The 26893-nt window shown below is 55.0% G+C and overlaps 1 protein-coding gene across 4 annotated transcripts; it reads right to left on the minus strand.

Annotated features, from left to right (window-relative positions):
* Window positions 1-78: 78 nt before the first annotated feature.
* Window positions 79-23245, minus strand: NR4A1 (nuclear receptor subfamily 4 group A member 1). Of its 4 annotated transcripts, XM_070454383.1 has the most exons (9): window positions 23070-23245; window positions 16825-16944; window positions 15348-15454; window positions 5000-5877; window positions 4050-4179; window positions 3585-3736; window positions 3045-3247; window positions 2772-2950; window positions 79-890 (listed from the first exon to the last, which is right to left on the minus strand). In XM_070454383.1, exons 4-9 carry the CDS (start codon window positions 5873-5875, stop codon window positions 634-636), a joined length of 1797 nt encoding a protein of 598 aa, XP_070310484.1. In that variant the 5' UTR covers window positions 5876-5877; window positions 15348-15454; window positions 16825-16944; window positions 23070-23245; the 3' UTR covers window positions 79-633. The 4 variants fall into 4 exon arrangements, with proteins under 4 accessions (XP_070310484.1, XP_020740364.1, XP_020740365.1 ...); XM_020884705.2 differs by lacking the exon at window positions 23070-23245 and having other exon boundaries at window positions 16825-17134; XM_020884706.2 differs by lacking the exons at window positions 15348-15454; window positions 16825-16944; window positions 23070-23245 and adding an exon at window positions 13144-13243.
* Window positions 23246-26893: the final 3648 nt, after the last annotated feature.

Here is a 26893-nt window from a genome sequence, read left to right on the forward strand (position 1 = left end):
GCCACCTGTGTCTCTATTATGCCATTTTGGGGGTGGGTGGTATGGGTAGAGGGTGCCAGAGATAGACAGGATCTCAGCTTCAGCTACATGTCTATTTTTTATTCAATATATTAAATATATTAATCAGAAAAGTCACATACTATAAATCCAGGAAAATACACAAATATAAATGTCAGAATCTGTCATCTGTCTTCCTCCTAGAGTGAGTCTATGTACATGTGGAAGGAGGGTGGCAAGAGAGTTAAGTAGGAGGTGGCTGGTGGGGGCCCATTCCTCCCTCCCAACCCCCACTCCCACCTCAACCTCTTCCTTCCTGTATTTACAGCAGCATTCGGCTTATTTACAGCATGGCGGTGTGTGTGTTAAAAACGGTTTATCTTACAAAAACATGAAGACCAGGGCTGGGCTGGGGGGTAAGACAAATAGTAAGGGTCACCCCTGTGAATGCATCCCTCTCCCCCAGGGCATGAGCTCCCCGCTGACCTCCCAGACAACAAGGGGGAGGGGCAGCCAGTCTGCAGCTCAGGCCCAGGCCGGGGTGATGCTCCGGGGGTCCGTGGGCCATGGGCTAAAGGCACATGGGGTGGCATTATGAGCGTGCACACTGAGTGCACGCATGTTCCCGGGCCAGGGTCAGAAGGGCAGCGTGTCCATAAAGATCTTGTCGACGATGGGTGGAGGGGGCACCAGGTCCTCCAGCTTGAGGTAGAAGATGCGCTGCAAGCCCTGGGTGCACAGGGTCCGCAGCTCAGGCAGCTTGCCCAGCAGGCGCGACAGGCAGCTGGCCGGCTGGGGCTCGCCCGCCTCGGCCGATACGTGCTCCTTCAGGCAGCTGGCGATGCGGTTCTGCAGCTCCTCTACCCGGCGAGGCTCCTGCAGCCCGTGCCGGTCTGCGGTGGAGGGGGGACAAGGTGTGGGATTAGGCGCACTGCCCAGAACCCAACGCCCCTCTCCCCTGCAGAGTCGGCTGCCCCCAGGTCGCTGGGGCTACTGCTACAGACCATCTCCCACGCCCCCCTGCACTCCACAGAAGCACAGGAGCCCCACCAGAAGCCCAGCAAGGCAGCAGTGCTCATCATCCTCATCTTCCAAGGGACAAAGTGAGGCCCAGAGAGGTTACAAGACTTGCCTAAGGTCACAGAGAGGAAATAAAACCTTAAGCAGGTTTTACTGACTAGCCCAGTGTTGTTTTTTTGGGTTTTGGTCACCCCCAGCCCAGATGGTAAAGAATCTGCTGCAATGCAGGAGACCAGAGTTTGGTCCCTGTGTCAGGAAAATCCCCTGGGGAAGGGAATGACTACCCATTCCAGTATTCTTGCCTGGAGAATTCCATGGACAGAGGAGCTTGGCAGGCTACAGTCCATGGGCTTGCAAAGAGCTGGACATGACTGAGCGACTAACACCCCAGACTATTGTGAGAAACCCTGGATTTGTGTAGCAGCATTACAGACGTCACCTCCAGAGAAAGCAGTGCTCTCTCTGCAGCCGAAAGTACCTCAGATTCTGTCCTACAGTTTTTTTGGTCCTATGTAGCCTTGTGAAACTTAACTTAAAAAATTAACTGAAAAAGAGATGGGGCAGGGGAAGTCCCTGGTCAGGGATTTCCCTGGTGGTGCAGTGGTTAAGAATCCGCCTTGCAAGGCAGGGGACAAGGGTGTGCTCCCTGGTAGGGGAACTAAGATCCCACATCCCTCAACTAGCAAGGCCCATGTGCTCTGTAGCTCACAAACCATAACTAGAGTCCTTGCGCCACGACAAAAGATCCCGTGTGCCACAACTAAGACCTGATGCGGTCAAAGAAATGAGTAAATATTTTTTTAGAAAGAAAGAGATGGGGCAGATTCTGGTGCTTTAACAAATAAAGACCTGAAAACCTCCGCATTTAATGTCAAAAGCTCGTACCGTGGGCAATTACATTTACATATTTACACGAAGTACACAACCAGCAAAGCTAATCAGTGCTGTTAACAAAGTGGCAGCTACCCTTCGGGGAGCTAATGACTAAAAGGGGGCACAAGGAGGCGTTCTGGGGTCCTGGTCATCGCTGTTTCTTAAAATATAATTTTATTTATTTAGTTATTTTTGGCTGTGCTGGGTCTCTGTTGCTACGGGGGCTTTCTCCAGCTGCAAGGAGCAGGGGCTACGCTCTACTTATGGTGCACAGGTTTCTCACTGTAAGACTTCCCTTATTGCAGAGTACAGGCTCCAGAGCAGGAGGGTTTCAACAGTTGCAGCTCATGGGCTTCAATAGTTGTGATTCCTGGGCTCTAAAGCACAGGCTCAGTAGTTATGGCACAGGCGCTTAAGTGCTCCGCAGCATGTGGGACTCTTCCAGATCAGGGATTGAACCCGTGTCTCCTGTGTTGGCGGGCGGATCCTCTACCACTGAGGCACCAGGGAAGCCCTGTGTCTGTTTCTTGATCTATGTGTTGTTTATGTGCATACACTTTGTGAAAATTTCCATGCAACATGATTCAGTAAGATTTTAAAAAAAAACCAAACTTTAGGCCACACATGACACCTACACAATCAGGATCTTGAGTCGTCTGGGCTACGTCAGGGACTGATGGTTTGCAGTCAGCCACAGCTAGGCCTGAAACTCGGCTCTGCCAACCGCCAACTACATTGCCCTGAGCCACGCCTGCCGTCTCCACATCTCATCACCCTCACTCCACAATGCAGGGGGCCCAGGAAACACCGGACGCTGGCACATCCAGAGCCAGGCCCTCAAGCCCTCCCCATCTCCCTGGGTCTGGGGACCAGACTCCCACCTGTGATGAGGACAAGCGCAGAGAGGCAGGCGAAGGCAGGGATGTCGACCACCAAGCTGTGCAGGGAGCGAGAGAAGGCCAGGATGCTGTCGATCCAGTCCCCGAAGCCACGGGCGCATTGCAGGCGGTGCAGCACCAGGCCTGAGCAGAAGATGAGCTTCCCCTCGGCTGGTTTAGACCTGGCAGGTGGGGGTGCAGACAGCCGTCAGGGGGCGGGGCGGGGCTGGAGGGCAAGGTGCTGGTCGAGGGCTGAACATTCAGTGGGATGCTCACCGGTAGGCCAGACGGAGAATAAAGAGCTCCAGAAAGGCAGACTCCAGCAGCAGGTCCTGGTCTCCAGGAGACAGCTCGGCAAAGCCGGGGATCTTCTCGGCCCACTTGCGGATCACCTCCAGGGAACCCGAGAGCAGGTCGTAGAACTGCTGCACATCCCCGGCATCCTCTTTCCCGAAGTGGGGCAGCGCCAGCTCCTGGAACTGGCAGGTGGTCCAACGGGGTCAGACCCCAGGAAGAGCCCCACACCCAGGCGGCTGTGTGCAGCCGTGTCACGCCCCGGGATGCCAGACCCCAAGGGTGAGAACAGAGCCGAGATCCCGCCCACGCTTGCTTGCCAACTTCTCGCCTGTTAACCCAGAGCCGAGGCTGCTGGAAGGAGCACATTTTTTTTTTAATTGGCCACTGCCCAGAGGGGTACATTTTTCCATCTGGTCAGCCTAGAGGGGCCAACCCTCTTTTCGATCTGTGGAACTGGGGGCTGGGCGGTGGCTTTCTCACGTGTAGGAAGTGCCAAATGTGGGCTGGGCAGGGCCTCACCTTGGAGTAGTCCAGTTTAGAAGTGCTGGGCCCCGAGTCCAGGTGCGCCCGGACCAGGGAGGTGAGTAGGTGGGCTGGGGAGGTTTCTGGGGGCTGCTTGGGCTTTGAAGGGAGCCGACCCCGCCTTCCTTTCAGGCTGTCTGTCCGGACAACTGCAGAGAAATGGGCAGGAGTGAGGCAAGGAGAAAGGGGCCCAGGTAAGGGACTCCCAGCCCAAGCTGTGAACCCCAGTGCTAGAAGCATGCCCAAGGATGAGGAGCTAGAGCCCCCGAGAATCCAGGGGACCCTGCAGTGACCTCCGCTCCCACAAGGCAGGCAGGTGGACTGGAGTCGGGGGAGGACGTAAGGCCCAGGCATGCCTTTCCCTGCGGCCCACCAGGACAGATGTCCGGGGGTGGGGGGATCTGTGTGCCCCACCCCGCTCCGGCCCACCTCTGCCCCTCGGGGCCTGTCCCAACCACCCACCTTCCTTCACCATGCCCACGGCCAGGCACTTCTGGAAGCGGCAGAACTGGCAGCGGTTTCGCCGCCTCTTGTCCACAGGGCAGTCCTTGTTAGCCAGGCAGATGTACTTGGCATTTTTCTGCACTGTGCGCTGGGGGGGGCCAACACGGAACAGGCTGTCAGAGTGTGGGGTGGGGGTGGGGGGGAGCCCAGGGGAGGGGCCTGTTCAGATCCTACTGCCATTGCAGACAAAAGCGCTCTCTGTTCACAACTATTTTTCTAACATTTGGGTGGCAGGGGAGGATAAGATGGATGGGTTGGGGGAGGAAGAAAAAAAGTCTTGGGGACACTGGGGGAGGGTTCAGCCTTACCCTCAGGACACAGGATGAGGGGCAAGGGGCTCCCCAGCAGCCCAGACACTGACACTTCTTAACGCGCCTGTGTCCGCCTGCCCCTTCCCTGAGGCAGACACGAGAGGGCTGAGGAGGGGCCAGGGGTGGGGACGGGCAGTGAAGCAGGCACCCAGCGCTGGGACAAACACGCAGCCTGTTCCCAAGTCCACCCCCAGCCCTCCAGCACCAAGCCCTCTCCTCAGATCCTTTCATCTCGTGCCAGGAACACGAGTGCCTGCGCACCCCCCTCCTTCCCACCAGGACCTTGAGTAGGGGGAGGCCAGGCAGAGGAAAACCAGAGGCTGGCCGCAGAAACTCCCCCTCCTGGGTAACCCCGCAGCCTGCACCCTCTGCCCCACTCTCACCCCCTCCCTCCATCTCTCTACCACCCCAGTGTCAGCATGAAAATCCCAGTTCCCTGCTCCGAGGATGGCAGCCCACCGGGCCAAGCCTGTCCTCTTCCTAAAGAGCAGACTTGTTGGAAGGAGAACCCAAGCGAAGCCACCACAAAGCCCACTGGGGTGACAGACCAGCCTGCCCCACTTCTCATAAAAAGCCACACCCAGGGCGGCCCAGTACCTTGAAGAAGCCTTTGCAGCCCTCACAGGTGCGGACACCATAATGCTGGCAGGAAGCATTGTCCCCACACACAGCACAGCGGCCCTCGCCTCCACCCGGAGCCCCACTCCGGGCCTTGGCAGAGGTCACGGGCGCGTCGAGCCTCCCGGAGCCATCAAGGTGGGGAGAAGTGGGCACCAGGCCTGGGAACGCTGTTGGCATGGAATAGCTCTCTCCCTCCCCCAGCTGGTGGGCGGCCTGCGAGGGGAACAGCTTCAGGGGGCTTGGGGCCAGGCTGGGACTGGGGCCGGGGGGAGGGCTGAAGGAGAAGAAGGCCGGCGGCTGGGGGGGCCCAGGAGCCTTGGGCAGCTGCTCTGTCCATGCCCGCAGGCCTTCGTAAGTCTGACTGGGCGAGAAGGGGCCGAAGGAGCCATCCCAGGGAGAGAGCTGGGGTGGCTGGAAGCTGGGCGTGGATGGCGACGGCGCTGAGCAGGGACTGCCATAGTAGTCAGAGCCGCTGGAGGACAGGGTCTCGTCCAGAGGGCCACTCAGCGTGCCCGGGTAGCAGCCGTACACCTGGAAGTCCTCGAACTTGAAGGAAGCAGAGGCTGGGGAGGTGGCTGACGATGAGGACGTGGAGGAGGCCGAGGAGGAGGCCGAGGAGCACGGCTGGGCCGTGCCCGGCAGCTGGTAGAGGAAGGTGTCAAACTCCCCTGTGTAGCCGTCCATGAAGGTGCTGAAGCTGGGCAAGGCGGTAGGGACAGCGGGGGCCGCCTCGGGGCTGGCCAGGTCCATGGCGGGCTTGCTGAGCTCAGGGGTCAGGAGGTCGCCGGCCAGGTGGTCACGGGGTCCTGGGCTTGGTGCTGGTGTCCCATACTGGGCTTGGATACAGGGCATCTCTGGAGAGGGAAGAGACCAAAGTGGGGGGCAGGGAGAAATCATTAAGGGAGGCCTGAAGCCTGACCTCTAAGTATAGGACCCTGAGCGGCCAGGTGGCAGGACTCCCAGCCAGACATGAGACATTGAGGCATTAGGTCCACGGCCCACCACAGTACCCAGGAATCCTGGCACCTGGCCAGTGTACCATCTCAGCATCCATGTCACAAAGTCCCTGGGCAAGGTCCCAGCAAGAGTGGGCTCAAGTCGGAAGGCCAGCCACACCCCGGGCAGCCTGGGAACCCTAGGGAGGGCATGTAGCCAGCATTTCTCTGCTGGAACAGGGGAAAGCTGTGTTCGTCCAGCCCCCTGCCTCTCCCTAACTGGGTAAGGCGCGAGTGGGGGCTGGGAGAAGGGTGGGTGGGAGAGGCAGCCAGGCAAAGCCGGAGCCCAGTCCAGGGAGCAGATACGCCGTTCCTCCAACCTGGCACTTCTGGGAATATTCCCAGGCATGGCTCAGTCTCTGCAAAACCCCCTCCTCTCCTCCCCTCACAGTGCCTGAGCTGAAGAACAACATCCTGCAAGTGGAAGAGGAGCTGGGAGTGAAGGCCCAGCTGCCTATGAAAGCAGCCTAGACAGCAATTAGCCTGGCCCTACCCCCATCCCCAACCCCACCCTCACCCTACATACTGAGCAAAGGCTGTAGATCCCACGCGCACCCCAGTCCTGCCATCTGGGGATGGGCACCCACTCTACACTGCCTGGGATGCTCCCAGAAGCAAAGAGGAAAGGAGCCCGACCTCCTTCCCCAGTACCCCAAGGGATCAGGTAACAGGGCTTCACACCTTTAAAGGCCATATGCTGGAGGGGGGAGTGTGGTGAGGAGAGCAGCCCCTGGACTTGAAGTCCTGAAAGGGAACTTCTCTGCTATCCCTGCAGCATCTCCCCCTATTATTTTAACGAGAGCACTCAAGAGTCCAGCAGACTACCTGAGATGGCTATGTAGGGCAGAGGATAAGCCTGCTGGGGGTGATGGAAGTCTGGGTCCCTCCACTAAAGAGTTCTGTGCCCTGAAGAACCCAGGAGCTCAGGCAAAGGGGGCTTACACTCCCTCAAATCCAGAGGAATCTGAAGGAGCAGAGAAAATCATTTGGGGGGACCTTTAAGTTCACAGACAAGTCAAAAGTTAACGTAGAGAGGAGGCTCTCATCCTACCTTCTTGCCCTGGGTCTCCGTGACCCTGGCCTCACCAGTCAGGGAGGGAGGCTGGGGAAAAAAGCAAGCTGAAACAGGGAGTGCCATAATCAAGGGGGACAGCAGGAGGGGGCAAAAGCTGACATTACCTCCCGGCCAAGAGCCTGGGGAATTCTCCCGTAATAGGCTTTCTCCCGCCTCCTTGGGCCCTGGACAGGGCAGCTCCACCCCTGTCCTGACACTCCCACAACCAACCCAGACAACAGAGCCCCTAGAAACTTTGGCCCCACCAACCAGTGGCGCCCATCCACAGGCATAAAGTACCTGCAAGCGATAAGGCTGGCCCCGTCTGTTTGCGCTATGACAGCCTGGCAGGGAAGGCTTTGGGGTGGAGTAAAAGAGCCAGCAGCTACGCAGGACTGGGCTGGGCATTCCAGACTTATTCAAATCCCGTTTCTCCACTTGGAAGTCCCACATCCGGATCAACCCGCACAAACTACCCCCACTCCTGCCTTCATACAGGTACTTAATGACACAAGATATGGACCTCCATCTAGCCTTTGGCAGGGACACAAGGAGAAGGAAGAGGCGGGGTTGAAGGAAGGAGCAAGGAGAATCCGGCTTCAGGCAGGTCTTGGCAACAATGTGGTTTGCACCTGTTGTGCTAAACAAGCCTCAGGCTGCACCCTACCTGTCTGATCCGACAGAGACTGGAGAGGGGGATCCTCTTAGGTGGTAGCCCACCAGAGACCCCAACATCAGCAACTTCAATCAAGGATCCCCAAGGACCAAGCTTTTCATCTCTCTCTCTCTCAATCAAGGATCCCCAAGGACCAAGCTTTCCACCGCTCTCTTTCTCTCTCTCACACACACATACAGATTCAAGCTACATTAAAAAACAATCTTCCCTATGCTTCCAGAGACTGTGCTCTGCCGTAAGCAGCCTCTTTTATTCCAACACACACCAGCACCCCCTCCACAGCTCAGTCACCAATGTTAAGCCATTTGCTTGGACAATCCAGACCTCTCCTAAGATAGTTCAGGCAGAAACTTTCCAACTGGGGAACCCTAGAAACTATCCCACAGTATGAAGAATAAGTGTTAAGAAAACAACTAGGGGTATAGGAGTGAGCTGACAAGCTGAGGAGGAGGAGACCCTTTTGGAAATCCAATCCTGGAAGGAGTCAGATCCCAGCAGCCCAAAACTCTGTGCCCCTTTCCCCACACTGTACTGAGACCCCCATCAGCAACTAAGTCCTGGGTGCCCTGTGCCAACTAAGGGACCCTGGGAGACTGAACTCTAGCCAGCCTCCTAATGAACTCTGAGGCTTCCACCTTGCACAGACCCCCGCCTCCCAAAACACATACACAGCACCCAGTAGACTCCAGTCCCATCTGGGTCTTCACCCCGTTCCAACCCCTAACCCCCAAGCCAGAGTTGCATCCTATACTCGCCCTCCATCATGCTAACCCCAAAACATTCTTTCGATCCTCGCAACACTCATCTCCCGGCAACACCCCCCTCCTTCCTCCCCGCCACAAAACCAAAACGGAGAACCCCGCTGAGATGCACGCTTTCCAGGGGGCACCTACCCGGCTGGCTTCTGCTCCCCCTGCCGGGGACCGGCGCCCCAAGTCGCAGCCTGGTCCCGCTTGCGCTCCCGAGGTCTTGCACACTCCCCCCAACTTTCGCAGCCTCCACCACTGGGACTCCCGGCCGCGCCGGACCCTGCTCTTAAGCGCTCCGTGACGCACGGGGAGGGGCGGGGGCGCCACTGACGCACGCGGCCCGGCGAGCTTTGGCCATACAAGGGCGCGGGGGGCGGCGCGGTTCCGGCGGGAGGCGGCCAGGGGGAGGCGCGGGGCCGGGGAGCCCGAGGGGGCGGGGCGAGAGGGGGGGCCTGGAATGTCTGCGCGCGTGACGCACGCGGGGTTCCATTGACGCAGGGAGCGCGGATTGTTTGATCTATAAATAGTCCCCTCGCGCCCGCCGCGCCGGCTAAAAATAGCAGCTCGCGGACTCGCAAGGCTCCGCTGGCCGGCCCCAAGACCCCGGCCCCCCGGGGCAGAAAATAGGCCCGAGGTCCAGAACCCGAGAAGAGGGCGCTCTAGCTCCGAGGCCGCGGGGCTTCCCCGGACGAGGATATCCTAACCCTCCGGGTGCTCCTGGGAGCCACGACTGCGCCTGGCTCCGCCTCTGCACCTTCCCCAGCCTTCCCTGCTGGCTTGGGGTGCCACTGCCCGGCTGGGCGGCCGGGCAGGCCTTGGGCTGGGCAACTCAGGGACCCCCTCCCCCCGGGGAACCAGCAGGGTCTCGTTCTGAGAGTTTGGCCAGGGACGGCAGACACCACAGTACCCACCACACAGACACACTCCCTTCTAGGGACGTCAGACACCACAGTACCCCACCACCACACAGACACACCCTTACTCCCTACTCCCTCCCCCCAATTTCTTATGCAAAGTATCTTCTAGAGGGCAGGGATTCGCCAGGCCGGAGACATGCCAAAGCTGTGCTTCACAGCTGAACTAGATTTCTCACCACTATCCTCCCCGGCCCCTGACAGGGTGAGAGCACTCTTAATTGGGAAATTACCGAATTTCAGAACCGGGTGGAGCCTGAGAAATCTTATCGAATTTGTGCCGACTCTTCCCCATTTTATAAATAAACGGGCTCAGAGGAATAATGACACTTGCTCAAGGTCACAGAGCAAGGTGGTGGCACACGGGTGGAGCCTGACTACATCTCTAGGGGATCCCTTCACCCCCTCCTCTGCCCATGAGCCCTCCCTCCCACCTCACCTCCAGCACCTGCAGTGGGTCTTTCACGTGCACCAGGGCACAGGCCAGGCTGCAGCCACCTGCAGCCCTCCCTAGATGGGGCTGTCACCCCTCACGTCCCTGGGGTGCCCCAAGTCTGGAGAGCCAGCAACTTCGATGAGACAGGAAGGAAAAAAGGCTGATATTTAGGAGAGCCCCTCCCCTCCCCCTGTCCACACGGAGCCTGTGACCAAGGACGCCACTCTCGCTTCCCCCAGTCACCCAACAGCACTTCCCTCTACCCTTGAGGCGCTTCCTGCTCCTCACTTCATTCTCACCTCCCTCTCAGGTTTCCCACAGCCTGCTCTGCAGCCCTCAGTTCTGCCCACTCAAAGGTCCCACTGGCACTTCAAAAACATCACCCATTCTCTACCATCTGCTGTCTCTGCACTCCTTGCCCACCTCCCATCTCTGCTTTTGAAACCTCACACGCTACTTTTCATTTTCTTCTGAAATCATATTTTGGATTTGGATCCAAAATCCAAAATCTTGGATCCTCTATTCCTATCGCAGCCATGGCCCGTGCCTCACTGGCGCCTGAAGGCAGCAGACCATCTGAGCGAAGCCAGTGACTTGCCCTTCTCCCTGCCCACACCCACTAAGAAACCGCCCCTTCACCGTTTGTCTCTTCAAACCCTACAATCCACAACGGACGGAGCAGGCTCCATGCAGTAACATCAGTATCTTTCAGTCAGAACCTAGCACAGCTCCCCCATCGCAGCATATGCTCTCAACACGGACCAGTCTTTGGAGAGCTCTGGCCTTTGCTAAACCGTCTTCCAAAGACCCTTCAAGGCCACCTTCATGAAGGTGAAGTGTGGGTAGGATGATCTTTAACCAAAGTTTTGTTTTTCTTTGTCTTAGGCTTTTGCATTAAGATGTTACTTGGGAAAAACACGAATTCCACAGTTTAAACCTGCTTTGAAATCACTAATATAATTCATGTCTTCCCATTTTGCAGATTAGGACCCAAGGGTGCCCAGAAGAGCTGCATCTTGCTCAGAAGCACAAGCAAGTCTGGGCTGGTGAAACTAATCCAGTCATGTCACAGGCTGGTTTCCCCACCTAGCCCCCCTCCCCACCCACCCCAGCAGGGCCTTCCTCAGAAAATAAAACAATTCTAGTATGGTAGCAAAAGTTGATTAGTCAGGTCAATGTTCTTCCCTCCAAACCTCACCAGCAAAAAAACAAAACAAAAACAGGTGTATTAGCTGCAGCCTTAACGGCTTTCAAAGAGCCGAGTCAGCAGCCTTGAGCCCTAGCACCTCCTATTCACCCCACCACTTTCCATTTGTAAAAAGCAACACAGACCATCCCTACCCTCCCATGGGAAAGTCCCCCCAGGAGCCTCAGGGAACTCAAGTGTGGTAAGGAGCGGTCCAGGTTCCCAGCCTCCATCTCCACATCTCAGCATTTAGCCTCCAGAGCTGTGCCGGCAGCCCAGGCCCCACCTGGGTGGGAGATGGCAGGTTTGGAGGCAGTAGTCTTGCTGTCCCGAAGGCAGAGGGTGGGAGAGGCAAGAAGAGCTTCCACCCGGCCATGCTTGAGGGGGCGGGGGATGCTGGCATCTCAGAACACATTACACTCTGAAAATAAGCAAGGAGAAAAGGGCAGAGTCCCTCTGTAGGAACACAGCCAGGAGCATCTAGCCTAAGACAGAGGGGAGAGGGACTGGGGGACCTTGAGCTTCATCCCTGCCGGCCAGATGGCCTCCAGGGAGGGTGGCCTTGGGCTCTGAATCCAGAGAATCTTAGTAGAACCCAACTAAGGTGGAAAGGCATAACAGATGCAAACTTTGGGAGGCCTGGAGCATAAGCTGGTCCAAGGGCAGATGGAGACTCCAAGGGACCTCACTAAGTCCAGCCCTTAAGATAAGCAAGGTCAGAGTGAACAGCTCATTGTAGGGGAGATAAGCGGTGGAAAGGGACAAGTAATAACCACAGGATGAGAGGTAACCAAAACTTTGAGGTGAGGACCAGAAAGTAAGGCAGGGCCAGGATAACACAGGAAGGGCAGGGAAAGATGCCATGCTGGAGACGAGAGAGAGCTGCCCAAGGGCAGACTCCCACAGCACAGCCCAAGTTCTGTTACCACCACCGGGCTCCCCACTGCCCCAGTACAAAGACCTTGGGCTTAAACCTTCCCACCACCCACTGGGCACATTGTTCCTCTTCCTTCTACTCTAATCCCACCGACCTTCTAAGACTTCAGCTCATGCCCCACTCCTGGACCAGCCTGACTCATAATAATAAGTACCTTCTCACCGGAAGATTTGGGGGTGTGAGGAGTAGGGAATACCAATGAAGGGTCAGACCTCAGCTTAGGACACTGCATGGATTCTTCCATTTCACCCTCTCCCTAACCTTCTATGTTTGGAATTACCATCTGCATTTTATAAATGAGGAGATGGAGGCTTAGGGGCCAGGAATCAGAACCCCACCCCTGACCCCTGCTAACTCCCAGCTCTATGCTGGACCCACTGCCCTCTGAACTCCAGAGCTGTGGCTTCTGACCCTGTGAGACATGAGTCTCATAAGTCTAACCACAGAGCCAGGTACACACATGGCCTGTAAATTGACAACAGCAATGCCTACAAGGAAATCTCTGTGGGAACTGGAAGCATCCCAGTTCCTAGTCTTGAACGATGGTCCCTTGGGTGTCTTCACTATGAAAAAGTCATCAAACTATACACTCTCAAGATTTCACATCTATGGCTTATATGCTTTTGTGTATGTATTTATACTCTCAGAAATAAAATGTTTATTTACAAAATGTGCACAGTCGTGTCCGACTCTTTGTGACCCCATGGACTGTAGCCTGCCAGGCTCCTCTGTCCATAGAATTCTCCAGGTGAGAATACTGGAGTGGGTTGCCATGCCCTCCTCCACGGGATCTTCCCAACCCAGGGATGAAACCCAGGTCTCCTGCGTCGCCGTCTGATCCACCAGGGAAGCCCAAATAATCATGTCTAAATGGGAGAGATATACCAATTCAAATGGATGCAGATGCCGCGGGCATTTACTGAAATCACAGAGAAACGCAGGGTGTTTCTCATGTATTTGTTCTATCAACACAGACTCAGCATAGCTATGGTTAGGAGAGCCTGCAGTATCTAGCACAAGAAAGGTCTCCTCTCTCAGTGTGTTTTCTGAATCGCTCAGCTAGGCCCTGATCCCTGCTCGTCAAATCCTTTGCGGCCCATGGACTTATGTGCTCAGACCATCCCTCCCGGCAACCAATATGTAAACACGAAAGCAAGGCCCTGTCTCCCCTACCTTGGCAGTAGGCATCCTCAAACAGTACGTAGCCCAGGGCAGGCCCCAAATGGGCAGCCAGAGTGCACCATCATCCCCCAGTCAAGACGGTGGGTGAATAGGAGATGGAGGAAGTAGAACTGCACTGCCCCTTTCCCACACTGCACCCCCCCACACACACAGTCAGGCTGGCCCCCGCCCCTGCTGAGCAAAGGGCAGGAACTTGTCCTACTTTCACCAAGACCATCCCCACCCATGGGCCTCCACACCCTTCCCGGGGGTGGGGGGGGGGGCGGGATGGGCAGAGGGAGTGAGCTTTGCCTCCTCCCCCGCCAAGCTTCCCCTCCTGAGCCCCAGGACCCATCACCAGGCCTGACCCGGCCACTTCCTCTTCCTGCCCCGGCATCGGCATCGGCATTGAGCAGGGGGATTTGCGCTGTGGGCAGGGAAGAGCTGCCTACTGTGCCAAGGGGCTGCCACAGACAGCTTTGGGAACTGGGGATGTGGGGTCAGGCCCAGGCCTGACCATCTCCTGGCCCTGGCCCAGGCCCTGCCATGACCAGGCGTGTTGTTCCCTCCGGGAAAACTGGCTCCCAAGGACACACAGGTCAGCCACCGCTCTCCATGTCTCGCCCAGCCCCCAACAGGGCAAAAGATACAGGAACTCTCAGATGCATCTTTGACCAGGAGCCAGCAAGCCTGGTGTGTGACCCGGGCCAGTCCCTTGCCCTCTCCCAGAGCGTTTCCTCATCTGCCCAACGCTGACAACATCACAAATCCCAGTGCTGTGAGAATTCACTGACAGAAGGGGGAGGCTCCACAGTGAAATGGGAATGCTGTCTGGGGACCTGGGCTCTAGAGCAGAATCCTGTGGTGGGCACAGAAAGGAGATACCAGGGCCATCAGCTCAACTAGGGGGGCCCGCACCCTCCTCCTCCAAGAATCGGAGACAAATAGTACCCCTGCCCCGCCTCTCCCCTCCAGGGCTGAGTGAAAGGAAATGAGAATGTGTCCAGAGATGGGGCTCCACCCAGCACCAGGAAAATTCCAGACTGCATGCAGCAAGTGCTCAATTGATACTCTGAAGACAGCTGGTTGATTAAGGAGATCAGACCTCTCTCCACAGAGGTCATTTTCAGTAGAGTAATTTCTCCACCCCCAGCCCCCTCTCAAGCCAAAAGGAATCAACATACAGCATAAAAGAACAAGACCAGCCTTCAGGAAGAACATCCAGACAAAACTGAAAAACACAGACAAGATCACGGAGTTCCTTGGGAAAAGCTGGCCCACGCCTCACTTGCACCCTCCTCAGCTCTCTTTCCATCCCCTCAGGTTGCTCAGATCCTGGCCAGCTCCTCTCTCCCCCACCCTTGGAGGGTCTCCCACCACCTTGCAGAACATCAACAACCCATCAAGTTCTCCTGCCCCTGCCCAAGGTCTCCACCCAGCCTCCTTGGGCAAAATTTCAAATTCCAAAATAAAAACCCTCTGATAACGAGTCCCAGCCGGAAAGACTGATGCATTTTCCTATTGTTAAAGTATTTTTAGTCACAGGCTCTGGATTCGTTTAGAGACTCACGTTCAGAAAGGGAAAATTTTTTTTTTTCTTTCGAGAACCAAGGAGGAGAGCATGGAGCCTCCCACGTAAGAAGCCCCACTTGTTCCACACCAGCCCAAGCCCCTGGCCTGGCTCCCGGGGAGTGTTTGTGGCAAGCTGGTTGGCGGCCCCTCCAGGCCTCACTTCAGCTCTGCTTCTCAGGCACCCAAGCAGCCGGGAAGCCAGGCTAGGAGGGCAGGGCAAGGGTCGAGGGCTCAGAGACATCAATCTACGGGTTCAGATCCCAAGTCCCAACCAGCGAGGGGGCCGGGGACCTTACCAAGGGGCCTGTCTGACACCCAGCTCTCTCCAGCGTCCCTCCCTAGCCTGAGCAGACCAGGGCCTTATCCAGGCCGGGTCAACAGGATAGGAGGACTGAAGAGCCTGTTGCAGATCTCCGAGGAAGGAGACTTCCACGTCTCCTGGTTCTCAACCACAAAGTGGTCCAAATCCCACCATCCCAGGGCCATCAAGCTTTCACTCTCATTCCTTGAGAGGACTGACCACCCTGTTTCCCCCTCCATCCCTCCTCTTGAGGCCAAAGAAACCACAGCTCAGACAGTCATGATGAAAACAGATCCAAGTGGCCCAGCCTCAGTGCACTGGTTTCCCCATCCCTAAGACTCACCAGCTTCCTCCACACGACCTGCTTTGATTCTCAGAGGTCCTGGACCGCTGCACCAAGGGAGACTCCCAGGGCTGGCTGGGGCCTCTTCTTGGTGGCCTGGAGGAGCCCTGTGAGAAGAGACGTGCCTGCCCAGTCAGCCTGTCCTGCCGGCCGCGGCTGTGCACTTGCTGGGTGGGCTCAGGACGTGGAGCAGCCTCCACAGCAACATGTCCTTCTCTGTTTATATGGCTGAAACCAGAGCCGGCCTCTGGGGACGGGGGAGCTGCCTCGGAGCCCTCTTGGCTAAGGCCTGACTTTGGCCCGGGTCAGCGAGAGCCCAAAATAGTCAGCTGACGGGAGCCCCGGCGTGAGCGTGACCCTGGGCCCGTGCCCGGGCCTGGCAGACAGGTGCCCACGTCACAAGACCAGCAGCTCGAGCGCTCATGGGGCCCCCTTGGCAGCCCCTCAGGGTGCCCCTGGCAGCCTATCTGGCATGGGAATTCCACCCAATCACCTCCCTCTTCCAGACAACGGACTGAATGCGAGGAATTCTGCCCACAGGAGCCACTGTGTACCCAGAGGGAAGGCCGGGCGCTTAGAAGGCCGAGTCAGAGATGAGGGCAGAGGTGGGGGCTGAGCGGAGGGAAAGTCACCCGGCCTGCTGCTGTCATCTTCACTCACGTGCTTCCCGCATCCAGATCTCCAGCTGACCAGGGACACCTGCCTCATCCACTTACAGTAACTCCTCTCCCTGCCCCAGCCCGAAGCTGGTGGCCCAGCGCCTGCTGCCATCAGGAGGCCAGGATCACACCCAGTCCAGCCCCCAGCACAGGAGGCCCTGCTTCCCAGGGCTTTCCCTCCTTCTCTGCAGGCCTGGAGGGCTAGAAACCCTGTCCTCTGCACACCAGCCACCTCTCTGGACTCTCTGGACCCTGAACACCAATGCCACATGAGGCAACAGTGTTTGAGGTTCCGATGGGGATACTGAGCCAGCTCCCACTTCACCTGAGGGGGTCTCTCAGAGATGGCTGAGGTGGGGCTGCTGCTCAGAGATGGCCCTCATTTCTGGGGAAGGAAAAAGAGAATCACAGGGTCCCTGTCCAGGGCACCAAGCTGAACTCCAGCTCTCTCGGGTAAAGATGTAATCAGGACTCGGCTACCCCTAGCCTCACCCCATCAACTTCCTGGAACCAGGCACATGCTGCCCTGGCAGCTGTCACTCCCCACAACCCCATGACACCCAGGCCCAGAGGCCCCCCCAAGCCTGTCCTGCTAAGAAAGTCAGGCTTCCCCCTTCCCCACCCCCGCACTACCCCCACTAGCAAAGAAATCAGATCTCCCTGTGCCTAGCAGCGCCTCGCCTACTACCTCTGCAGGGCTTCCCCCTCCATCCCCCAAACCACATCCGCTTCAGGCAGCTCCCACACCCACCTTGGCCCCCCAACCACCTGCTCAGGAGGCCCCAGGGGCATACAAAGGGCAACAGCAGGGCACTTACCCCTCTGGATGGACCAACGGACCTTAAACAACACTCGACCATCCCTAGGGCCTTCAGGGCCTGGCAGAAGGAGCCGACACCAGGGAGGGGCTGGGGCTGGCCTCTGTCCATGGTGGAGGCCTACAGAGGGAGTCGTGTGAGAGAGGAGAAATCAGCCAGCAGGGCCATTCCCTGGAGACAATACAGCCAGAAACAGACATGGGAACAGAGGCAGGACCCAGGTCATGATGGGGGACAGGCCAGCCAAGGTGCCCCCTGAGCTGGGCATCAGAAGTTGGGGGCCCACACCCCAAGCAAACAGCACTTGGGAATGTGGGGTGTGGCCAGGAGCTGCTGACAGTGTCTGGAGCATCTCCAGGCCCTGGAGACACAGCCCCTGAACCTTAAACCCCACTCTTGGGTGCAGTGGCAGGTGGTACCTCAACCCAGCTCTCAGCTCCTGGATGTACAAAAAAGGACAGCTGGAGGTAGAGAAAAGGGAACCATTGCTAGGACAGAGCAGAACACCCCTCTCTCCTTAATGGGCTCCAACTTGGTCCCCAAAGCCTCAGAGGCCCCCACAAGGCAAGGGCTCCATGCTCCCATCTCTAGGAGGCCCAGCCTTCTCATCTGAGCAATGGGGACTTTCAGGAACTCTTCTGTGAGGGGATTCTGGTCACAAAACAGGAAGATCCAGCTTGGGGAAGAGTGGTGAAGAGCACGGATGCTGGATCCCTGTTGCCTGGGTTCAAATCCTGGCTCCATCACGTGTAACTCTGGGCAAGTTACATAACTTCTCTGTTCCTCATCAGTGAAAATGACTATCTGTAATTGACGTCTCTAAAATTAACAACCGTAAGGTTACCAGCAGGTTTAAAATGAATTCGCATGCAAAGGACTTAGTGCTGGATACACATAGGTGCTACTGTTATTAGGAGGAACTGAAGGAGGACATATGAAAGCTAACCCCAGACCCTAGTCCCTACTCCAAGCTCCTTCTGTGCCCCTGAGTTCTATTTCCAACACCACATGTGTGTGCCATCCCCCCAAACTCTTCAACCTCTCCCCTGATCCTACTGGTGCCAGAGCCTTCAGCCGGGGCAACCCAGACCCCATTTCTCACCTACCCTTTTCCTCCCCTTACCCAGCCCTCTCTTTTCCTGACTGGGCCCCAAGGTGAGGGCAGGACCAGTCAAGGTGGGATCTTCCCTAGTTATCAGGCTGCCCTTCAGGCCGAGATTAAGTCTAGGAAAAGAGAAGTAGATTCTCCCAGGGTGGGTGATAGAAGGAATGAGGAGGAAGTCCCAGAGGGTAGGTGATGGGCCCCTTCACCCTCCTAACTTCTGTCCCAGGGTCCATAGGCTAAGGGGCATTCCTCTGGCCCAAAGTACCCAGACTCTCCTCTTACAGAGCTACCAGCATCTCCAATGACCCTAGGCGTATGATGGGGAACAGGGCATGAAGAAGGGGAAGGCAGTTCAGATCAGTCAGAGGCCTTCCAACCCCAAACAGAAGGCCAAGTTTAGTTCAGTTCAGTCGTTCAGTCATGTCCAACTCTTTGCGACCCCATGAACCGCAGCACACCAGGCCTCCCTGTCCATTGCCAACTTCTGGAGTTTACTCAAACTCATGTCCATTGAATCAGTGATGCCATCCAACCATCTCATCCTCTGTCATCCCCTTCTCCTCCTGCCTTCAATCTTTCCCAGCATCAGGGTCTTTTCCAATGAGTCAGTTCTTCCCATCAGGTGGCCCAAGTATTGGAGTTTCAGCTTTAACATCAGTCCTTCCAATGAATATTCAGGACTGATTTCCTTTGGGATGGAATGGTTGGAGCTCCTTGCAGTCCAAGGGACTCTCAAGAGTCTTCTCCAACACCACAGTTCAAAAGCATCAATTCTTAGGCGCTCAGCTTTCCTTATAGTCCAACTCTCACATCCATACATGACTACTGGAAAAACTATAGCCTTGACTAGATGGACCTTTGTTGGCAAAGTAATGTCTCTGCTTTTTAATATTCTGTCTAGGGTGGTCATAACTTTTCTTTCAGGATTAACTGTCTTCTAATTTCACGGCTGCAGTCACCATCTGCAGTGATTTTGGAGCCCAAAAAATAGTCTTTCACTGTTTCCACTGTTTGCCCATCTATTTGCCATGAAATGATGGGACCAGATGCCATGATCTTAGTTTTCTGAAAGTTGAGCTTTTAAGCCAACTTTTTCACTCTCCACTTTCACTTTCATCAAGAGGCTCTTTAGTTCCTCTTCACTTTCTGCCATAAGGGTGGTGTCATCTGCATATCTGAGGTTACTGATATTTCTCCCGTCAAACTTGATTCCAGCTTGTGCTTCATCCAGCTCAGCGTTTCTCATGATGTACTCTGCATATAATTTAAATAAGCAGGGGTACAATATACAGCCTTGACCTACTCCTTTCCTGATTTGGAACCAGTCTGTTGTTCATGTCCAGTTCTGACTGTTGCTTCCTGACCTGCATATAGATTTTTCAAGACGCAGGTCAGGTGGTCTGATATTCCCATCTCTTTAAGAATTTTCCACAGTTTGCAGTGATCCACACAGTCAAAGGCTTTGGCATAGTCAATAAAGCAGAAACAGATGTTTTTCTGGAACTCTCTTGCTTTTTTGATAATCCAACGGATGTTGGCAATTTGATCTCTGGTTCCTCTGCCTTTTCCAAAACCAGCTTGAACATCTGGAAGTTCACAGTTCACATACTATTGAAGCCTTGCTTGGAGAATTTTGAGCATTACTTTGCTGGAGTGTGAGATGAGTACAACTGTATGACAGTTTGAACATTCTTTGGCATTGCCTTTCTTTGGGACTGGAATGAAAACTGACTTTTTCCAGTCTTGTGGCCACCTGCGGAGTTTTCCAAATTTGCTGGCATATTGAATGCAGCACTTTCACAGCATTATCTTTTAGGATTTGAAATAAGTCAACTGGAATTCCATCACCTCCACTAGCTTTGTTCATACTGATGCTTCCTAAGGCCCACTTGACTTCACATTCCAAGATGTCTGGCTCTAGGTGAGTGAGCACACCATCGTGATTATCTGGGTTGTGAAGATCTTTTTTGCATAGTTCTTCTGAATATTCTTGTCACCTCTTCTTAATATCTTCTGCTTCTGTTAGGTCCATACCATTTCTGTCCTTTATTGAGCTCGTCTTTGCATGAAATATTCCCTTGGCATCTCTAATTTTCTTGGTGAGATCTCTAGTCTTTCCCATTCTATTGTTTTCCTCTATTTCTCTGTACTGATCACAGAGGAAGGCTTTCTTATCTCTCCTTGCTATTCTTTGGAACAATGCATTCAAATGGACATATATTTCCTTTTCTCCTTTGCTTTTCGCTTCTCTTCTTTTCACAGCTATTTGTAAGGCTTCCTCAGACAGCCATTTTGCCTTTTTGCACTTCTTTTTCTTGGGGATGGTCTTGATTCCTGTCTCCTGTACAATGTCACGAATCTCCATCCATAGTTCATCAGGCACTGTGTCTATCAGATCTAATCCCTTGAGTCTATTTCTCACTTCCACTGTATAATCAATTGTAAGGGCAAAAGCAAAACAGAAAGCAAAAGCAGGCTGCAAACCTGGCCCAGACAACGGCCTACACCTGCCTCCCAGAGCGACACTGTCATCTTCCCATACCCCAGAAACGGTTTGTGGTCAGGCCCTGGGCCCCAGGCTCCCACCAACTTTCCCTTTTGTCCCTTCCAGCCCACAGCTGAGGAGTAAGGGAGGCCAAACACCTTCTATCACAGTCAAGCCCAACCTGAATGCCCGGGTCTTCCCCACTTGTACCTGAGAACAGGAACCAGAGTCAGGGATCCAGTTGGTGCCCCGAAAGTGATTGAAAACATCTTAGAGCAGGTATCTGATCCCATCTCTGGTCCCACATCAACAGTCCCTCCACAAGCATTTACTGAGGGCCTACTGTGAACCAGACAGTGAATCATGAACACTGGGAGATCCAGGGAGTAAACCAAGATCTGTGGGCCCCAGGAGATTACAATAGGGGAATGAATCAAGGTCAATTACAATCAGCACTGCGCAGAGGACAAACGGAGGGCTGAGTGGGCTTAGAGAAGGAGAAAGTGACTCCCTCCCAAGAGAAACGGGACCATCAGCCCAGACTTCAGTCCCCAGCTCCAGCTCCCCCTCCTCCCTGTGCTCCAGCCCCACGGGCTCTCTTTCCCCACTCAGAGCCTCTGCACTGGCTGTTTCCTCTGCCAGGAAAGTCACTGCCTGTGATGTCTGTATGGCCAGTTCCTTCCCATCAATCTGGCTGGTGATCCCATTTCACCTCCACTCCCACCCTGCAGCGTTAATCTATTTTTATTATCTTCATAGGACTAATGCCATTCATTTGTTTACACGTGTGTCGCAAAGACTGCAGAGGTCAGTGTCTAAACCTGAGCTCAGCACTAACAGTGCTCAGTAAGTACTGGTGGAATGTGGGAGAGGGGGACTCACACATGCCTGCAACAGAACTGGGCTGGGAGGAGGGTTGACACTGCAGTGAAGGAGGTGTCCCTTCTATCTGGGGGCATACCCGAAGTCTGAGGAGTCTTCCTTATGTTGAGTCACAATTGAGTCCAGCCCCCAGCCCTGGATCCCAGTCCTGAATAGCTGTGTCCATCTGATAACTCCTCCTCCCTCCTATGGCATATTTGAGACTTTTCTTATCTAAACTCCTTGCAACAGGATATGAATGACAGACCCTTTGCAGCCCTGGTGGCTTCTTGATAGCATAAACTCTGCATTAGCTAATGTCCCGACCCAGAAGTGGGCATATTACTCTTAACAACAATAACAACAGCAGCTCATATTTGCTGAACACCAAGAAACTTCCCTGTGGCTCAGACAGTAAAGAATCTGCCTGCAATGCAGGAGACCCCGGTTAATCCCAGGGTCAGGAAGATCCCCTGGAGAAGGGAATGGCAACCCACTCCAGTATTCTTGCCTTTAGAATTCCATGGACAAAGAAGTCTGGTGGGCTACAGTCCAGGGGACTGCAAAGAGTCGGAGGCACTGAGGATTAGTCGCTTTCACTTTCACTTTTTTTGATGTGCTAAACACATCACTAAGCACTTTACACCCATGTAGTCTTTTAACCTCACAACACTAAGAGGAAGCGATTATTATTACAAACATTTTAACAAGGAGGAAATGAAGGCACAGAAATGTTAAGCAACCTGCCCAAGGTCATACAGCTAGTTAAGTGACAAAGCCAGGATTAGAACCTGGGCAATCCCCCTTTCCCTCCTTGTACCTGTTTGGTGGGCACAGAGCAGTTTGATAGCCAACACCAGAGAGCAAGTCGGAAGCTCTGGGGCCTGGGTTGCTAGACTGAACTTCTCCGCTAATTTTTAAAACTCCAGCACAGGCCTCAAAATTAACAATCAGTCACATTCATCCTGCTGGGCTTGGTCCATCCTTCCCCCTGTCTGCCATTGCTTGGAATCTTGGCTTTATTGTACTATACACTTGTCATTGTTCCACTCAGCTCTCAGTCAATACAAAGAGTTGGCTGGCTTCCCTTTCAAGTCTTCATCCAAGTCACTTGGAGCAAGAGGGTCTAGGACCATGTCTGAAGCCACCACTGAAACCTCCCACCAGGCTCTTATCAACCCCCTACTCCACCAGCACCCTTTGGGCATAACTGTTGTGAACCCACCTACCTCTTCCTTCCCAGCCTTCCTTTTCCCAGCACCCCCCCCCCCTCCCGCCACCAACCCAAATGAATACTCCACTGGAAACCACCATAAATGCCACTTCTGCAGCATTTCTAATCCCAGGTCCGCCCCTGACTACACGAGACCCTCTGCAGACTCAGTTTCTCTGCTGCGGCCCACGAAGGGGTTGCAGTGGGCAGCTCGGGTCCCTCCCGGCTCGGCGTCCTGGCAGCCGAGCTCGCGGACTTAACTCCTGGAACCTGGAACCCGTTCCCCGCAGCCAACGGGTAAATGGAAGGAATTTCTCCGGCCTGGCCACCTCCCGCACCCCTCGCGGGCCAAACCCCACCCTTGGCGGGCTGGTGTGAGAAAGCGCTGGCGCCTCACTTGGGGGCTGACTCGGAGCTAGCTGGTTCCTCCGGGAATCCAGTCCCTGACCCTCACCACCCCCACCACCCTGGTCTCCAAGAGGTACTCGGCGCGGCCCCGGCCCCGCGACGCGCACCCATGCAGACCCATCTCTTCCCGGGCCTCTCCCGGGACCCCCGTGCACCCTCCCCGGCCCCCTCACCTGGCCCGGCTCGCCCGGCTGGCCTCTCCGCCCCCGCCTTCCGGGGTCGCGTCCCCACCAGCCGGGAGCGGCTCAGCAGCGCGGGGGCGCCCATGGCCCGAGCGGCAGGGGGTCGCGGGCACGGCGCGCGGGCCCCCACGGTGCCGCCGCCGCCTAGCGCTCCTGCCGCCGCGCCGCCGCGGCCCCGTGCCCCCAGCCCTCGGGCAGCCCCCCGCCCCGCAGTTCCGGCCGCAGCCGCGCCCCCCGCCCCCGCAGCCCGCGGCCGCCCGCGCCGCCGTCCCAGCCCGGGGCGCGCCTCCCCCGGCTGGCGGGCAGGCGGGGACCGTGACGCGCGCCCATTGACGTCTCCGGAATCCCGGCGGCGCGGCCGACGCAGCCTCATCAATGGGGCTAAAAATAGCGGCGCCCGGAATAGCCGCGAGCGCCCCGCCCCGCGGGCCCCCCTCCCCAACCCTCGCTGCACACCCCGTTACATAATCCGCCCTGCTGTGGCCGGGGTGGGGGAGCTGTTTTTCAGGTGAAGCGTCTGTGGCCTTGCTAACACCTTCCGACCGAGGCTGCAAACCTAGAGCTGACTTCTAAGTAAATTTACCTGGGGCTTCCCCGGGGAAGAGGTGGAAAAAATGAGGCCCAGAGAGGCTCGGCAGCGGTCCAAAGTCACACAGCAATTAGACTGCTTCGAGAGGACAGGACCCCGGCCCTCTGAACCCCGGACACCCCCACCAGCCTTGCTTGGCCTACAGGCCGCCACAAGGGCAAGGGGCCCGGCCCAGCAGGGTGTCCAGCATTCACACATGAAGCCGTCTTAGAGAAAGAGGACTTGCTGGAAAGGTGAAATTTCTCTTGGAGAGAAGCATTTCCCGAGGCAGCTCCTCCCATACTGCTGTGTGACCTAGGGCAAGTCACTTCACCTCTCAGCCTGTTTCTTTACCTATAAAATGAGGATGATACTATTATCAGCCTTTTCTGGGTACCAGGAGTCAGGAGGACTGAACAACTGTGGAACTGCCTTGGACACAGGAGGTTCTCATAGTTACTTTCTCCTTGCTTTCTTCTAGGAACCTGACTTTCCCGTTCCACAGAATTGCTTAGTGCAAGAGGTGCTTAGTGTAAGAGATACCTATGTGGAGGCCCCTGCAGTGGCCAGGAGGCCCTGAGCTGCCCACTCTCTTCTGCCCAGTAAGAACCTTCCTGGGGATGAGAATCTTGGAGACTTTCTCTTTCCCACGTGACTGGGAAATGGGATTTTCTTGAGCAAATCAATCCTTGTCTCCCAACAGCAGCCCACTTCGGAGGGGCTGGTTCAGGGAGACAGGCCAAGGCCGATGCGGTGGGGCTGGGGTTATGGTGTCTGCTCCAGTGCTGCTAGGCAGGCAAGGCCCTGGGAGACACTCATCAGGCAGAACCAGTCCTGTGCTCTGTGGTCACAGCCACCAGCCCCTACTCATGTTTGGAGCCACCTTAAATTATCAGCATGCTAGTCAACCCAGCATCCAGGCGGGCCCCACGCAGCAAAGAATCTTTTCTGCATTCAAAACTCTCCAGAAGAGGCCCCACGCGCACCCCCCCCCCCCCAGCCCTCATTCCGAGGCCACATTCCTCTCCCCACCTCCTGCCCACCCCCAGAAATCCTTTCCTGGACCTGTCCTAAACTCCTGCTGCAACTCACAAGTCTCTTTCTCTCCTTTTGAAAATGATCCCAAGGATCTCTGGTTTGTCTCAAAATCACTTTCTCAGAACCTCTATATTTCTTTCCCATATTCAAATATTAGGCCAAGATGGAGATATAGAAACCAATTCTTCAAAAATGGCAAGGTGGGGGTGGGGTGGCTATCAGTCTGGTTTTTTCCTTTCCCCTTCCACCCTCCTCTTCTTCCTACCCCAGGAGTTCCTTCCAAATGGGCTTTTTAAAGAAGCCACTACCCCCACCTCCTCTTTTTCTTTTTCCAGAATTCTAACTTTTGAAATACATTTTAAAAATATTTGCCTGTGTAGGAGAAATACATTTATTTGGACAGGAAGAATAAAATTTTTTAAAAGTCTGAGTTACCACTTTTTCCATGAAGAATTCCAGCCCACAGAGGTCTCTCCCTTCTATAAATACTTTAGCACAACTTGGCTTTATTATATACTCTCCTGTTTTATAATGAAATAAAAATATATTAAAATATGTAATGCTAAAACACACACGCCCATGTGGCTTGTGGTGGCTGACTGAGGTGGCCGAAGGAACATAGGTTTGAGAGGCCTGAGACTGACCCTGGTCCCCACTATTACCAACTATGTAACTTCTGGGCAATTACTTACCTTCTCTGGCCTTCAGTTTCTTCATTGGAAACATAAGGATGACAACATACCGATCTCACAGAGTTGTCATGAAGAGTGCATCTTTGATAATACAGATAGAAGAGTGCAGCAAGAAGTCTGGGACTCAGTGGCAAACCTGCCATTTCCACACAAGAGGACTTGGGTTAAGGCAGGGCTGGGGACTTCATTTTCAAGCTGCACATCCAAATGTACTCACCCTGGCTTTGCCCAGATGGTATGTTTATCTGGAGGCTTGAGCTGCACAGATGAGGATGATGTCACCTCATGATGTCATGACAGATGTCCAGTAAATTTCAATCCTCTTGTCTCCTTGACCCAGTTAGTCAGTGGCCAAGCCAGGGCGACAGCCCCCACCTTCCATCTCCCAGACCAGTGCTCTAATTCGTATGCACCATCTTGTTCCTTTTCTTTGTAACTTAGCTTCTCCTCTTTCTACACAAATTTCAGGAACTACCACAGAGCACATGCTGCAGATGGGAAAACTGAAGGAGAGAAGGGAGACTCCTTGCCTGGTTCAGGAGATGGGACCAGAGGGGAAAACAGACACCCCATCCAGTGCTGTCCCACATTCTGGGAAATTCCTAAGAGAGAAGGACAAGCTCCTGCCACAGAAAGCTGGGGAAGCAGGACACAAGACACCTCCCTGCAAGAACAGAACATGGGCACAGCGTGAAGGGACCGACAGGACCAGGTAAGGCAATGAGAAGGAAGAGTATTCCACAGAGGACAAAGATTGACCTCAGAGTTCACAGGTATGGGGTGGGGATAGGGTCGAGATCCTGGGGGCACAAATCCCCAGGACTTAGGAGGATCAGTCAAACCCTTAGTGGTGTTCCCCATACGCCCTTCCATCTCAAAGTAGCAGAACCGGGTAACCCAACTCCGCACAGTCAGGGAGACACCATTCCACCTAACCTCCACTCTGACCCACTGGGGGTGGGGGTAAAAGGATGTCCAGGGGGTGCCCCAGACCATTTGGGCCCTGAAGGGGCTCTCCTGTCCAGGTCCCAGCCCTCAATGAGGAGAGGCGCTGTGGAGGGGATTCCCTTCGTGGTTCCCTTCCTCACTCTGAGTATGGAGAAATAACAGGCTGGGGTCCCCCCACCCCTTCCCTAGGTTTAGGAGCAACTAAAGGGCAAAAAATGGGGGCACAAAGACCAGGCCTTTCAGGGGCTGTCCCAGGAATCATGGCTTTCCACGGGTGACCTAGATGGGAGTACATGCTCTGAATGACATAAGGAGGAGGAGGGGCCCTGCTGGGTGCTTTTAAAAGTGTCTCCACATTTGCTCTTCCCTAGTTGCCATGGAAGGCCGTCAGGGCCAACAGGAAACAGTGGCGAAAGTCACCAGGCTGGAAGTGACAGAGCTGGAATTAATACCAAGATTTCCCCTAAATCCAAGCCAGGCTCTTTATTAAAAACAAACAGAAATCCTCTGTAACTTATTTTTTAAATTACAAAACCAAACAAGCTCGTTGCAAACAAATGCAAAACGTT

This window comes from Odocoileus virginianus, chromosome 24, assembly GCF_023699985.2.
Source record: "Odocoileus virginianus isolate 20LAN1187 ecotype Illinois chromosome 24, Ovbor_1.2, whole genome shotgun sequence".
Lineage (NCBI taxonomy): Eukaryota > Metazoa > Chordata > Mammalia > Artiodactyla > Cervidae > Odocoileus > Odocoileus virginianus.